This window comes from Neovison vison, chromosome 9 (assembly GCF_020171115.1).
Source record: "Neovison vison isolate M4711 chromosome 9, ASM_NN_V1, whole genome shotgun sequence".
In the NCBI taxonomy this organism is placed as follows: Eukaryota; Metazoa; Chordata; class Mammalia; order Carnivora; family Mustelidae; genus Neogale; species Neogale vison.
Window position 1 is genome coordinate 33,041,203 of NC_058099.1, and position 15,551 is coordinate 33,056,753.

General features: G+C 39.4%; 1 protein-coding gene across 1 annotated transcript in view; it reads right to left on the bottom strand.

Moving 5' to 3' along the window:
* Positions 1-15,419, bottom strand: part of NCBP1 (nuclear cap binding protein subunit 1) — a 39,740-nt gene extending 24,321 nt beyond the window's left edge. Inside the window, exons 1-7 of the mRNA XM_044265292.1 lie at positions 14,998-15,419; positions 7,791-7,879; positions 7,120-7,220; positions 4,880-5,036; positions 2,360-2,467; positions 1,898-2,019; positions 141-210 (exon numbers count right to left, since the gene is read on the bottom strand). Of these exons, the coding sequence (XP_044121227.1) occupies positions 141-210; positions 1,898-2,019; positions 2,360-2,467; positions 4,880-5,036; positions 7,120-7,220; positions 7,791-7,879; positions 14,998-15,031 (681 nt within the window). The 5' untranslated portion in view covers positions 15,032-15,419. The remainder of the gene's footprint in view (positions 1-140; positions 211-1,897; positions 2,020-2,359; positions 2,468-4,879; positions 5,037-7,119; positions 7,221-7,790; positions 7,880-14,997) is intronic.
* Positions 15,420-15,551: the final 132 nt, after the last annotated feature.

A 15,551-nucleotide genomic window follows, 5' to 3' on the forward strand; every position in this document is an offset into this window, starting at 1 on the left:
CTCTGAGGAGCTGGACCACTGATATGATATGTGGAAAACAAGCTAATGTATATAAATGGAGTGATCTGACAACGTCAGAGATAAGAATCTGCTCAAGAGCTGGCTGTGCTTATATCCTGAGACGCTGAGAATCCACTCACCTCTTCTTGTGGGTGTGGTTTCTCAGCCGTCCATACCTGTAACATGGGCACATGTGTCTTTTGGCGTCTTCTAAACATAAAAATAAAAATCTACACTTAGGTTTCTAACAACACAGAAAGATGTTCATAATTAATAAAATGCAAATTAAAGCAGTAAAGTAACATTTTTACCTATCAGATTGGCAGATAACAAAAATTTTGATCACGTATATTGCTGAAATGTGCGCAAGCACACAATTTCAAACACTGCTGGCAGAGGGATTAATTGTTATCATCTCTTTAGAGGAGATCTGGAAGAGTATAATCTCTTTGGAAGGCCGTTTGACTAAGTCTATCAAAATTAAGATTGTTAAGCCCAGCAATGCCTTTTCTAAAAACTCCCACTCTCCACAGATAAATATCTTACGTACATGAAGACACATACATAAGGATATTCACTGAAGCACTGTTTATAATACCAAAAGACTGGAAATAACCTAAATGTCTACTAACAAGGGACTTGTTAAATTATGGTATGTTAAAAGAGTGGAATAGTCTACAGCTGTTAAAAAAGAATGAGGCACGGATGCCTGGGTGGCTCAGTTGGTTAAGGGTCTGCCTTGGGCTCAGGTCATGATCCCAGTGTGCTGGGATCGAGTCCTACATCAGGCTCCCTGCTCAGTGGGGAGCCTCTTCTCCCCTGCTTGGGCTCTCTGTCTCTCTCTCTGTCAAATAAATAAATAAAATCTTAAAACAAACAGTGAGGCAGTCCTATGTACTTTTACGCAATAAGTTCAAGTTATATTGAGTGGGGAAAAAGAAAGCAAGTGAAGAACAGTATGTATACTGGACTACCATCTGTATAAAAAAGGGGAAGGATATATACTCAAATGTTAAGATATTCATATTCTTTTATTTTTATTCTTTTGCAAACACCTACATTCTAAAAAGAACCAGTATGACTTTCAACAACATAAAAATGTTAGAGATTTACCATTTAAAAGTAACTTAAGAACAAAGGAGATTTTTATCTTTAGATTTCTTGTAGCTTTGTTTGTAACTGACTGATTAACAATATCCAAACAAGTTACCTAGTGATAGAATACAAAACTTAAAACAAAATTATTTTGAAAGAACTTAAGGGGACACAAAACCATTACCATGCTGCTGGTTAACTGCTAGATTTATGAACAAGCCCTATTGTTAGTATTATACCTAATAAGACAAACCAAGTTTTTGCACCACTTGGAAGAAAAGGTAATAAGAGGACATGAGACTATTTTAACTGAAATGTGTCATATTATTCAGGAAGTGTGCACTGGGTAGAAGTTAGAGCCACTGTTTTAAGGACTTGGTTTGGGATTAACTTACATGAAATAAATACATTGCATGTGCTAACCCTCTCTCTCCAATACTGTGAATCAGTAGGTCTGCAGGCTGGGGTCAGAGTCTATTTAAGTACCATTGGTGAGTCTATGCACACTACGATTTGAGAACCACTATGTGAGGACAAAAGATATTTTATGGCTTTGCTAATATGTACCAAAGCAGCTGAAAAGGAGCTATGTTACCAACTCCTTCGCACCAGCAAAGTAAGCAAACATTTGATTACTCTGAGGTCTCAGTAAATTACAACAGCAGGGGAATGAAGTTACTTAGAAGAAGCCATAGCGAAACCTACAGCTTATCTTTGAGAAATGAAACTAACACAGCAATACTAACAGATACAACACAAACACATTCATCTTATCAGTAAGAACTATGAGCTGTGTCCTTACTTAAGATAGCTTTCAGTGTTAGCGAAGATGCGGTCCATCTCTGCATCTTTCTTTTCGTACAACTCCTTTCCAACCCAGGGCAAAGACGACAGAAACGCATAAACATACCAATCTCTCCGCACCTGAAGAATTTTTAAAAAGGCAAATTTAAAATATGTGCTAGTTAATTTTCATTCATATTGTGTTTACTTTTGAATGAAATCGTATGGAGGCTTAAGTAAGACACCTGGCTTAATCAGATCATTTCTACCTTTTATTAGTTTTAATTTTATTGCAATCATTTGAATTAACATAGAAATACCAAGAGAACCCACCACTATGGCAGCTGACTTAGCTTGCAGATATTAAGAATCTAGAGTGTGATAATCTACTGTTATCTTTTGGTTTTGATTACTAAGAGGTCACCAAGTGAAAAATTCTTTGTACTATATGGGCAAGATTCAACATAAGGGGTTTTCTTACCTGAGGTACATCTTCTTCCTGAGTTACACTTACAAAATTTTCAAACATAGCAACCATGGATGGGGCAGCAATGACATGACAATTCACAAGATCAGATAAAAAACGGACCTATGAGGGAAAACAATTTCTATTAAATCTAAACGTGATATAACCACACAACAAGCAATCTTGTAATGACTGAGACCACAGGTCTGAAAAACTACCCCTTAAGGCCGAAGCTAGCCTGTGGCCCATTTTTCTTTTGCGTAGCCTGTGAACTAAGAGTGGTTTTGGATAGTTAAATGCTTGAAAAAATCCAAGGGTATTTTACAATTTATACAAATCATATGAAATCAAGTTTCAGTGTCCAGAAATAAACGTGTACTGGAACATAGCATGCTCACTCATTTATATACTGTCTATGGCTGCTTCTGTTCTGCAACAGCAGAGCTGAGTAGTTATGACTGGAACAGGATGACGGACAGGAATCTGCATTTACAGGTTCCTATTCCACAGAGCTACCTCAACCTATCATATTCTTTTCTGTTCTCTGTGAAAAAATTTTCCCTGGACTACAGAACTGGAAATTTCTAAACAGGTATCTGTTGGATATCCTTTGTGTGCCACTGCTAAGCAGTATTAAGATTCCTGTCATGTGGGAGCTCACAGTCTAGTGTGACGAGCATAATCTCAACCCAAAAGGATGACTCCTATACTAGCGGGTAGATAAAAAGCATTCTAGGAACAGTGCTAAGAGGAGTAGGGGAGAGCATTGTAAAGGAGGTAACACCAGGACTAGGTCATAAAGGATGAGTGAAGTATGCCTCAGGCGGGGAGCAACAAGACTATTCTAGGCAGAAGGGTTCAAAAGGATGTGTTCAGGGATCTGTAAGTAACCGCTGACAGCTGGAGGGTATATGGGGGTATGTGTGTGTGTGTGTGTGTGTGTGTATGTATATACATATACGTGTATATACATATATGTATATACACGTATATGTGCACACATGTACGTATATATACATATATGTGCATACGCATACATGTTTATACATACATGTAATATATACATAGTACATATATACATATGTATATACTTATACATATATGTATGCATACACACACACACACACACACCCCTATGTCCACATATGTATATATATATTATAAGGACAGAGAAACAGATTGGGGCAACCATAAAACGTCAATATGGAATCTGGACTTAATCTTACAGCCTGATTGGTGGCTAACTTTTTTTGATAACATACTCAATAAAAGAATTTGATCACATGCCTCCAACTCCATGTGATATAAATAAACATATGCATCATACTTAAATAAATACGTATAATACACACTGGCGCACTGTCAATCCATGTATTACACATTAGTAGGGCTTATTAATTCCATTTTCTTTTAAGATAAATATTTATTTCTGCTAACCCAGTGAATCATCTTATGCACAGGCTTTTAAGACCCTCCACTTTAGAGAATGGGAAAGAACAGGGGTTTGTGATCTATACCAACATGAGCAGAATGAGTTACAGGAAGACCAGTCTGGTGCCACAGTAGACAATACAGTGAAAGGCAGAGAATCCGGATGCAAAAGAACAGTTAAGAGGCTATTTGAAGAGATGAAGAGGAAGGGAGTGCCTGGTTGGCTTAGTTTAGGGCATGAGACTCTGGATCTTGGGAGTCGTGAGTTCAAGCCCCATGCTGGGCATAAAGCTTACTTAAACAAAAGAAATAAAAAAGCACAAGAGGAAGGTATGAACTATGCCAGAGGCCCTGGAGACAAAAGGGACAGACCAGAGAGCAATTTAGAAGGCAAACGTGACAGGACCTGGGGATTGCTTAAAGGATGAGGGGGCAAAGGGAAGGCAAACATTTAACACTGAGGTCCCTAGCTGGGTTATGCAGTAGACAGCAGTCCCTGCGTGCAGTTTGGAGAGAAGACAGAATGATGCATTACTTTTAGGAATTTCCAGGCAAGATATCTTAGGGCTATCCAGCAGTATTTGGAACACAGGTCTGGAGCTCAAGAGAAAGACTGAAACAGGACATTCAGTTACTGACTTGTCAGGATGGGGGTAGTGTCACCCAAATAAAGATGGTTAGTAATGCAATGAGAGAATAAGAATGCTTCAGGGGAGAGTGTTTAAAGTGAAGTGAGGACAGAATCCTGGGAAACACAAAATGTAAGGGGTAAAGGAAGATGACCCAGTAAAAGGAGACAGAGGAATAGAAGGGAGTGGCAGCAGCAGGAGATCCCGAAATAGTGGTGTTGCAGAAACCCAAGACAAAAAAGGAATGTAAAGCATCACATGCTACAGGAAGGTCAACTAGGATTTAAGAGTGAAAAGAAGCAACTGGATTTGGTAATGAGCTCTGTGGCACCTTAAGTGAGAATGGTTTCAGAAAAACAGCTACTGTGGTGAGTGGGGAACTCTCTTTCAGAAGAAAGGATAAATTCGTTGGCTGTAGCTCACTTCTCCTCTCCAACCCAACACTAAGTCATAATACACCAAAAAAGTAACTTACCAAATATACAGCTTCATTATAATTGTTTGCTTTTAATGATTCCTTAAGTTGTCGAATCATAGCTTCTACAAACTCTCCACCAAAGTTGTAATTCCTGGCATTCAGCAGTCCAACTAATGTTGTATAAATTGTCAACTTCTCAGGTAACAGGCGTGCACTGATTTGAGAACCCAGTACAAGAAAATCCCAAAACAACAGTATTATGTTAAGTTGCTCAATTCTATATTATATAATTCTTTTATCATTTTACCAACATGGGAACAGAGTTACTTTGAGCAATATTTAAAAAAAATTTTTTAAGAGTTTTTTTTTTTAATTTTTTTAAGAGTTTTATTTGGAAGACAGAGAGAGACACTGCACAAAAGCAGGGGAAGAGGCAGAGAGAAGGGGAGAAGCAGACTCCCCACTGAGCAGGGAGCCCAGTGCAGGGCTCAATCCCAGGACCCTGGGATCATGACCTGGTTTGAAGGCAGATCCTTAACCAACTGAGCCACCCAGGTGCCCCATACTTTGAGTTACATTTTTAAAACTACTTCAGAAAAGGCACAAATGTTGAGATGAGTTGCAGACATGACCCCTAAAATTTTTCATTTTATTTTGAGCTAATCCAAGAATTAGGTAAAATACTTTAATTATAAAGTTATCAAACTAAAATAAATGTAATTAATGCTAGACCAGTCTTTCTTCCAATGTGTTTAGTGAACTCTAAGAGTAGTTCTACAGAAGATGTTTCCATGGTAAAACATCTGGGGAATGCTGGGTGAAACCAGTTTCTTTAATGCGGAATCATTAAGGGGGAGATAGAACATTCGTTATTTCTAAACTTAGCTAACCAAATGTCACAGGATCAGAATTCCACTTTGAGAAACACTATTCTAGTTGCTAAGAAAAAATTCAGAACTAAAACCACTTCCAACTAGGTTCCTATCAGTTAAATTGCTGAATGTCAAGATGGTACTTGGACATAGTAAGATTTCTTTACATCCCAGTTTGCTTACTCTAGGTGTGTTAATTTTCATTAAAGTTATTTGAAAAGCAGGGAAGAGGATTACAATAATTAACCTTTGGAAAAAGGAAAAGCTGTTTCCTAATTTAGGTAGCCTTTAGAAAATCTCTCAAAAAGAAAAGCAAATAGGAGCTAATGATCAGTCAGACTCTTACACATTTTGTGTTTTCCCAAGGTGCTTAGCAGAGCAGTAGGGACAATTTAGGTTTAAAAAAATACTTGCTCTAAGAGTAACCATATTCTCCACCCCCAAAGCCATGGTTTCCATCACAGTTTTAGCATAAATCTCTTCTATTTTAATAAGCACTTTCAAATTAAGGCACCTTCTAGATCACTACAGCAAAATAATTTTTCTTAGTCATTTCTTAGTCTAAGGACAGGTCTTCTTGAATATGAACTGGATTTCTTTCAAAAACTAGAACCCAAATAATTTGTACTTTATGAGAGGTTAAAATGAAATCTACTGATAGCTATGATTTATGCATACATTTTTTAAATTTCAAAAATGAGCTTAAAGCATTAATATTAATCAAAATATTTGAAATAACTTACAAGTCAACTTCATGTTTGAAATTTTAAAATACCTCATAATATAAAGTACAGCACAAAGACCCCTTTTATCAAAAGTTGTGACCATTTCTTCACAAAGCATAAAATTCAGAATGCTCAATGTCCATCTGACAGATAAGAAAGCCTGGATTGTTAATTCCACCATGGGAAAGACTGTTTCATGATTTCATGAGTCTTTTCCCACTTTAATTTGCTCATGGATTAAATAATATTTGTTCTAGCTAACTTAACTCAAAGAAAGATAAAGCAAAGTAATAGCTTCAAAAGCTTCTTCAGTTTTCTAGGAAGGACTATTACTCAAGTGACCAGTTCCCACATTTGTTTGGTACTACTGGCTAAAAATAACACATTAAATTCTTATATTAAATGCATATGCTTCAAAGAAAAATCTCTGAATGTGAAAAGTGTCTACTTTCACAAAAAAATAGTCAACTCAAACGATCTGAAAGTTCCAAGAAACAAAATGTAAGGAAAATGCTCAATTTTAGCCTTATTTATCTCTAAGAAAAAGAGAGTTCACAAAGGTCATTTTGTTCATATAAATTTCCTATTAGAAGAAAAGCTAATGAAATATGAATGTAAACACATCTTTTGCACATTCCCAAAGCATTTAAGAGTAGATAATACATTATCACCTGGATTCATAAATCTTTTGCATACATACACTGTACAAAGAAGCCTTAAGATCTTGCTCTTGTAGTTAGGAAGATCAGCTTCTAAAACACCTGCCAAGCCTTCTAGGTTGCTCTCCAGAGAGCAGGCACTCTGTAGAGGACAGCATATCAAATATCTGTTAAGTACTCAGCAATTAGTGAGTTAAAATTTTCTATGTGGTCATAAAAAAGTTAAAGCCTTACATGCATAAGGCACTATGACAGGTTTAGTATAAACCAATTCAGGTAGTTACTGTTCTTTAGAAATTCATAAAAAGAGAATGAATGAAATTTTAAAAGCAAGCAGTCTAAGGTAGCAGAGTAAGAATCAAAAATGGGGGACATCATTGGCTCTCTTGTATCTCACACTTAATATAAGACTCTGAGCAAATTACCTTAGGTATCCAGGACTTGTTTGGTTCATTATTTATAAACTGAGAGGGTTATTCCTTAAAGTCTCTTCTAAGATTCATATTTATGTTATATGGAGGTTACTAATAACATTTAACTCTTAATTATCTGCATCCCAAGGGTTTAAAATGAATTTATGTTGGGATACAGATTAATGGTAATACAAGTTTCACCTAAAACCTAGATCACCAAGTTTCAGCTCCAGAAAAGAATCAAGCATGGTCAACTACAACCCTAACCCCATCACAGTTTGGGCCTATTTGGCACATACCTTTTCTCCCACTTTGCATATTAACGATTCCAAATGATCTTCAGTTTCATTGGCATCAGAGGTCTTTCTCCTTTTGTGAGGCTGTCCTCCTGTTTCAACAATGTAAAAAAATTAGTATTACATGATGAATCCGCTATTGCAAATTTTACTTAACCTTTTAAATACTAGTATTTCTTTCCTATCAGAAACCCTAGTTTTTACACACAGGAGAAGCTCTTTTGTTTTTTTTTTTCCCTAGACCTTTATTTCTCTGTGAAAAGGGAAAACAGGAATAAAATAAAAACAGCACAGTTGACACACACACACAAAAAAACACTGAGGGAGAGGGGGAGAGGAGGGGGGAAGGAAGAAAGGAGGTGGAGAAGTAGATGAGGTAGGTGTACAGGAGAAGCTCTTAACTGACCCACCACCTCTCTGACTGGGCTAGCTAGATCCACCAAAGGTCTCCATACCCATGGACACTATTGTAACTCCAAAAGGCATTCGTTAAGTTCAGTTTGCTGTGACCAGTGCCCCATGAGGCTATGCAAGGCAGCAGCCCTGTCCACTCCTGGGGATAGACAGAAACGCTGCTTATAACATCCTAACCACTGTAGTTATTCTGTGGAACACTCCTCTACTGCTACTCCCATTCTTTAGACAGAATTGTTCACTGATCTTCAGTTGCTTGGTCCTAAAGCCTCCTATTGCCAGCAGTACTCATTATTCTAGTAATGAAAATTATTTTGTAAACTGATGATATATGGGTACAAAAACCAAGCTAAATGCTTTGGAAAGACTAGACTAGGCCAAAAAAAAAAAAAAACCAACAAAAAAAAACAAAACAAAACCCAACCCAACAAAAACAAACAAACAAAAAACTTCAGAAGATGGGAAAGGGAACATAAAACATTAGGATTCCTCAGTAGTTTCACAGGGGTCTGAACTTCTTCTAACTCTTCAATTAATAGCTTTGGTTCTATAGACCATGCAGTATTAGGGTATTGCTTACCCCAAGCAATGGGAATCATAATCAACAGACATATACTCAAAGAAACATCCTGAGCACTTTATCAAATAATTGGTGGGGGAAAAGTATGTTTAATCATTTCCTACTTCAACCACTAGTCTATTATATTAAAAAACTGTATCATTTAAAGAATCTAAAAAAAAAAAAACAAAAAACAAACAAAACAAAACAAAAAAAAACCCCTACCACACTGAAATCATTACCAATCATCCATCTGTCCTTTTGGTTGCTGAAGAATTCAAGGTGAACAAACTACAAATCAACTTAGGCATTGAACTGCCTACTATTGTTCAGATTCTTACTATTAATCATCTCTTACCATTTTGTTTAAAACCTTAATACACATACTTTATATCCTTTTGTGGGATAACCTACAGCTTAGAATTTTTAAATTAATAGTGTTAAGTATAGAATATGATGCTGTTGATAAACACAATGTTGGCTAGTCTCCCAATATAATTCAATTTTGATTTCCACCAATTAGATTTTTAGGACAGCATGTGAACAAGGAAGCAATACTCTGTAACAGTGTTAGGGATCTCCATTAATAATGAAATCTGCACTTGGATCTAGAATTACCCAGGAGTAAGTTAAATATAACCTCAATCTTCTCCAGACTAGTATAGACAAAGGAACTGGGCCATTTTTATAGAATTCATAATTGCTTACTTGCCACTGTAACATCTGGCTTAAAATATATGGTGATTCTTACAAAACAGCGCTCCACTATCCTAAGCTTGGGTGTTAAAAGTCTCTTTAATGACTGAAATGATCTTCAAGTACCACTTGAACTAAGCTGAATAAAACCAATCTGTTACAATCCAGATAGGACCAGATGGAAGTGCTATACAAGGCCACAGAGTAAAGCACTTTGTGCTTTAACCCCCCCTCCCCCCATCCCTTGTTATTATTATGATCTGGCTTAAATAATAAATGAATATAGTTTTGAAAGGATAATCCCATAAAAAGATTTATCACACACGCAGTGTTACAGAGCTGAGATGTATTCCTGGAGATCCCAGCACATGTAAAGTAGACATGTGTGACACAGTGGAATCAGTGACCTTCATTCTCAAGTATGCATCAAACCTACTACATTACAGGATCTATAATGGTTCCATCACCCAAACAGCCAACTTTGACACGAAAGTCTTCTATTTCTAGGATCTATTTCTAGGATTTATTCACTGAAAAAACCCTCATATTCAAAGCAATGTTTATATAAGCTGACAGCCAGGATGTTAAAATAGCAGTGGTTCTTAATTGGGTGAGTTTTGCCCCCGCTAGGGGCAGCGTGGCAATCTCTGGAGACATTTTTAGCTGTCACAACTGGGGGAGTGCTAATGACATCCAGTGGGTAGAGGCCATGGATTCTGCTAAACATATTACATTGCTTAGGACAACTCCCAACAACAAAGAATAATCTAGCCCGAAATGTCAATGATGGCTGAGCAACTCTGTCTAGAAAGCAGAATATTCTAACGGTGTTCTTCAGAACCAGATTCCGGTAGGGTTGGGAAAAGCAGATAGTGAAAAACTAGCTGAATGAGAGCATTTTTTTTTTAATTACTGTTTTTTAAACTTTAACTACCGTTACTTTCTTTCTGGCCCATCTACTCCACTCACCCTTTATCTCACATCCCACCCTCCACATCCTCCCTAAATTACTCTCCAGCTGGCTTGTTCCCAAATCAATCTGGAATCATATTCCAGTGTTTAAAGCAACCCTCCCAGACCCTCTTGTAACCTAGAAAAGGAGAAAATAATGCAGTAGGAAAGAAGGAGGATTTCTGAAGAAAACAGAAAATACAAGTACATGGTCCTCCCTGAACTACAACTCCTATTTTCTCTCTTGCCATTCTGACTGACTATAAGAAAGCACACGTTTTGTTTGGAGAATGGGAGGAGGCAGAAAGTATTAAGCAGATATGCCCCACTCTCACCTGATATTTGAAAGGATATGAAGGAGGGGTGGTAAAATTACAGACATATCTGAACTCATGACAGTACAGGATATTGAACTCAGAAGAGAACCTGGGCACACAGAATAAAGCACCTTCATTAAGAATAAAATTTTGGGAATTAGCTGAATGTTTTCATATATCCTCAAGAAAACCTATCTATGGTAGCTCACAAGGCAAGAACAGATTTTATATTAAATGTATCAATGCAGAAGTTTTATAATATAGATTTAAGTTACATATTGCCACTTCATTCTGATACCTTTGGCTAGTATAGGAGAGAAACAGAGACAGGTCTTTATTAAAACACATTTGTGGGCTCCTGGGTAGCTCAGAGGGTTGAGCCTCTGACTCTTAGTTTCTGCTCAGGTCTTGATCCGAGGGTCATGAGGAAGAACCCCTGCATCAGGCTCCACACTGGACATGGAGTCTGCTTGAGATTCTGTCTCTTCCTCTGCCATTCCCCCTGCTTGTATGTGTACTCTCTCTCTCTCCAATAAATAAATCTTAAAAAATTTTTTGAAAGCATCTCCATATACCAGTATTTTCTCTGTAAGACAAATCCTAACTTTATATGGATATACTGAACTACATCTTAAACCCTTAATTATTATAAAACCCACAAACTGGAAAACAAAGACCAACCCTATAAAAAAGAAAGTAAAGTAGCAAAACCAACCAGGTAAAAGGCAAAAGTAAAGTACCTTGATTTTGAAGATTTAAGGCAGAGGTGACTATCATGCCTGAAACAAACTATACTCTTCCCTGGAGTAACAAATCCTTCCACCTTTAATCATTTTTTGTACAGTTAAGTTAAAAAAGGTAGTCATAGTCTGAAAGATAAGGACCTAATTCTAAGTAGCTTAAAAAGGGATTAATATGGGTTTTTTTTTTAAAGATTTTATTTATTTATTTGACAGAGAGAGATTACAAGTAGGCAGAGAGGCAGGTAGAGAGAGAAGGAGGAGGAAGCAGGCTCCCTGCTGAGCAGAGAGCCCGATGCAGGACTCGATCCCAGGACCCCGAGATCATGACCTGAGCCGAAGGCAGCGGCTTAACCCACTGAGCCACCCAGGCGCCCTTAATATGGGTTTTTGACAAAGGTTATGGATGATATACTTTCTCAGAGGAACAAAATAAGCAATGTACTGAACAGCTGTTATATGTATATCCTATAATAACTGAAAAGCTTCAGAGAAATTTTTAAAGGAATTCTAAGAAATGAGTTAGATTTAGCATTGAACCAGTATCCACACACACTAATTTCCAACTTAGGGTTTCCCTTTCCTTCTCTACAAATTGAACTCCACTCCAGCAGAACTAGACTGGTAGTCTCCTAACTTATTTCCCTGGATCCTGGATACTCTAGTCTCAACAAAGAGATACAATTTTAAAAACTCTATGAGCTTTAACTCTATTAAGCCCTCTATGAGCTGATCCTCCCAACCTCTCTTGATCTTAGTTCCTACAACTTCCCCAACCCCACCTCTCCCACTCCGCTCTGCTCCAGGGACACTGGCCTCCTTGAATGCTCCAGCTTTAAGTCCTCTGCACTCACGGTTCTCTTTTCTTAGACCTCTTTTCCCCATACAGCCACCTGGTTTGCTCCCTTATTTCCTCCAAGTCTTTGATCAGATGCCATTCATAGTGCAGCCTTTCCTGATCAACCCTAATAAAACAGCAAAGCCACCTCGCCAATAGTCTCTACCCTCTTTACCCATTTTCGTTTTTTTCCATAGCACTTACCATCATGTGATGCACTATATTTTATTTGATTGTGTTCTGTCTGTAAAAGGGAGGCTTAACCATTACACTGTTCACTACTGTACTGCCAGTAGTTAGGACAGTGCCTGGCACTGTTAAAGGCTTGTTGAATAAATGATTGTATCTTGTCAAGCATATGGAAAGTCAGGGCAGCCAGTGACAGATAACAGCTGACAATAATCCAGAAGTGCTCAAATGTATCAAATTAATTACGACTACTACAATTTAGGCTATTTTAAAATAGCCTTCTATAACATTTAAATGTCTACTATTTCAGATATTTAAAAATCAGTAGATACTTAGCTAAAATATTTAACTCACTGTTTAGGGTAAACCCCAGCTGATCATTTCCCAAATTGTGGCAATTTATAAAAGTTCCAGATTTGGTAGAGTATCCCAGAGAACTATAAACTGCCCCTCTACTACTAAATTATTGACCAGAGTAAACTTTAATTAATTCATTTTACTTCTTTTTGTCTTAATTATTCTAAGATTTCAAATGGACCATGATTTACTGTCCAGCTGGCATTAAAAGAAACTAACTCCCAAGAAAGTTATGCCACTATCACAGTAGCAAAAGCAAAAGTTGTTTTCTACATATTCACATTCAATTCTCCAGGTTGCTCTCTGGAAACATTTTCTCTCCCTTTAAGGGTGCCTCAGAAGGGAGAAGAGTGGAAAAAAGAAAGTATGAGAAAAGCAAGAAAATGGGAAGAAATTTAAAAGATTCGAGTTCCCTAAACCCCAAGCAATCACTTCAATTTTAACAAATCCAACTCAAAGCATATGAAAACTGTGTTTTCTGTGCCCTGTATGTCCATTATACAAAAAACCTCACGTGTTTAGAAAAAAAAAATATCTAAGCACGCAACATAGAATACTTGGGTAGTGAAGAGAACCCTGGATTTGCTTTCACCAGTGTCTGGGCACTGCTAGCTATGTCTCCATGTTTACTGCACTAAAACTCTGGATCCTTAGGTATCAGATAAGGATGAACTAGAATATTCTCTCAAGCCATTCCCTAGCAGAGATCCAATGTTTCATTACTAAAACCAAAGACATGTGGTTCTGTTCCTACTCCCAAATGTCCCAAAACTCAAGGATAAGAAAACGTTAGTGAAGAAAATTAATTAAACAAAACATTTTCTTCCATATTTTTTCTTATATCATTGACATCTGCCAATGTTTGTCAGTTCTTAAGCATTAACAGATGATAAGTAAATATCATCATGAGATATTTGTTACATGTATTAACTCCACCCTCATAAAACGGAGAAGAGGTATGTATCACTACATTATAGACTTCTACTTTAAATTTCTACATTACAGACTAAGCCTTACAGAGGTGAGAGAGTCTGGGAAAGATCATGAAGTAATGGTAGAGTCTAGCTTTGAACTTAAACCCTCGGATTCCAAAGTCTGGCCTCTTAACCACCACACCACATCCCTTTTAAAGAACAATAAGCTAAAATATAAGAACAGAATTACTCAGTTTCTTCCTTGTTTGGTGAACGTATGTTTTTGACGCATTTCTGTAATGTAAGCATCTTTTCCTGTTTTTTTTTTTTTAAGATTTTGTTTATTTATTTGACAGAGAGAGAGAGATCACAAGTAGGCAGAGAAAGAGGGGGAAGCAGGCTCCTTGCTGAGCAGAGAGCCCGACGTGGGGCTTGATCCTAGGACCCTGAGATCATGACCTGAGCTGAAGGCAGAGGCTTTAACCCACTGAGCCACCCAGGCGCCCCATCCTTTCCTGTTTTTAGCAAAATTATCCTTGGTTTTTATGGTGGCAACATCATGATCCCCTGGAGCGCAAACCATCCAAAAGGAGTAGAGAACCCCTGATCTCAATCCCTAAGTGGTCTCCAGTTAGTTTTCCGGCACTTTTCTCTTCATGAGGGAAATACACTTGCAGCTAGTTCGAAATCTACCGTAACAATGTGCATCTGTTTACTGGTAAACAGATGTGGGTGAGTGTGGGTAACAGACTTCTCTCCTTGCAGCATGAAAGAAGGCAAACCAAAGGATGAGGGGGACAGCAGAGCTCTCAGACTGCGGTTCATCAGATCTCCCACTCACCGCTTTGTTTCTTCCCTTCTGGGAGCCCTTTTTCAGGTGCAGTCTGAGGGTCAAAACGAGACACCGGGACTAGGGGGTACCTGTCACTGTGGCCTAAGAGGTGGCCGCACAGACCCAGGTGTGCTTCCCTACTCGGCGGTACTAAAGACCAGATCCTGAGGAGTCCTTAGAGACCAGAGGTCCACGAGGCCAGCCACTAAAGGAGTTGGGGAGGGGGACAGCGGGAGGCTTTTTAGAAGTCGCTCGGCCACATTCCCGCTCTGCCTGCCTGGTCCCCCAAACGCTGCCGGGGTGTGTGTGTTGGGCGTGGGGGCTTCCCATCCCTTTCCTCGAGTCCCCGAGACCTCGGCCCCCGCGTGGGCGCGGCCTCGGCGGTCCGGCTGAGGGCACTCACCGTCGTTCTCGTCGCTGTGCCGCCGCCGGGACATGCCGCACGCCGGGGCGCTGCCGAGCTGAGCGAGGCCGGGAGGGGAGCGCGGCAGGAACTGTCGGGCCGCCGGCCGGTGAGAGGACAGCGACGAGGCGCGCGCGGTGGCAGGCGCGCAGGCGCACTCGCTCCCGACGGGTGCAGCAGCACAAGCAGGAGAGGCGGCCGGCTGGGCTCGGCTGGCTCGGGTGCCCGAGAGCCGGCGTCTGGAAGCTCAGCAGGCCCAGAGCGTCCAGTCCGCACGCAACCACCCCCTCGGGCTTCCTCCGCCTTTCGGCTGCTTCCTTCTCCCGCCTTTCGCTCTAAGTCCTTCCGGGGACACGCGGAAAGCACCGCCTCTTCAGCTAGCCGGAGGACGCCGGCCGCGAGCCAAGCCTGACGGATGCTGGTCCACCGCGCACACTGGAGTCCCCGCCTCAACTTCAGACCCTCCCCGGGGCTCGCGGTATTTCCCGGCGGCCCTTTCGCCAACAACCTCCCTCCCCACCCCACCCCACCCCCGAAGACTTCCGGGGCGAGGT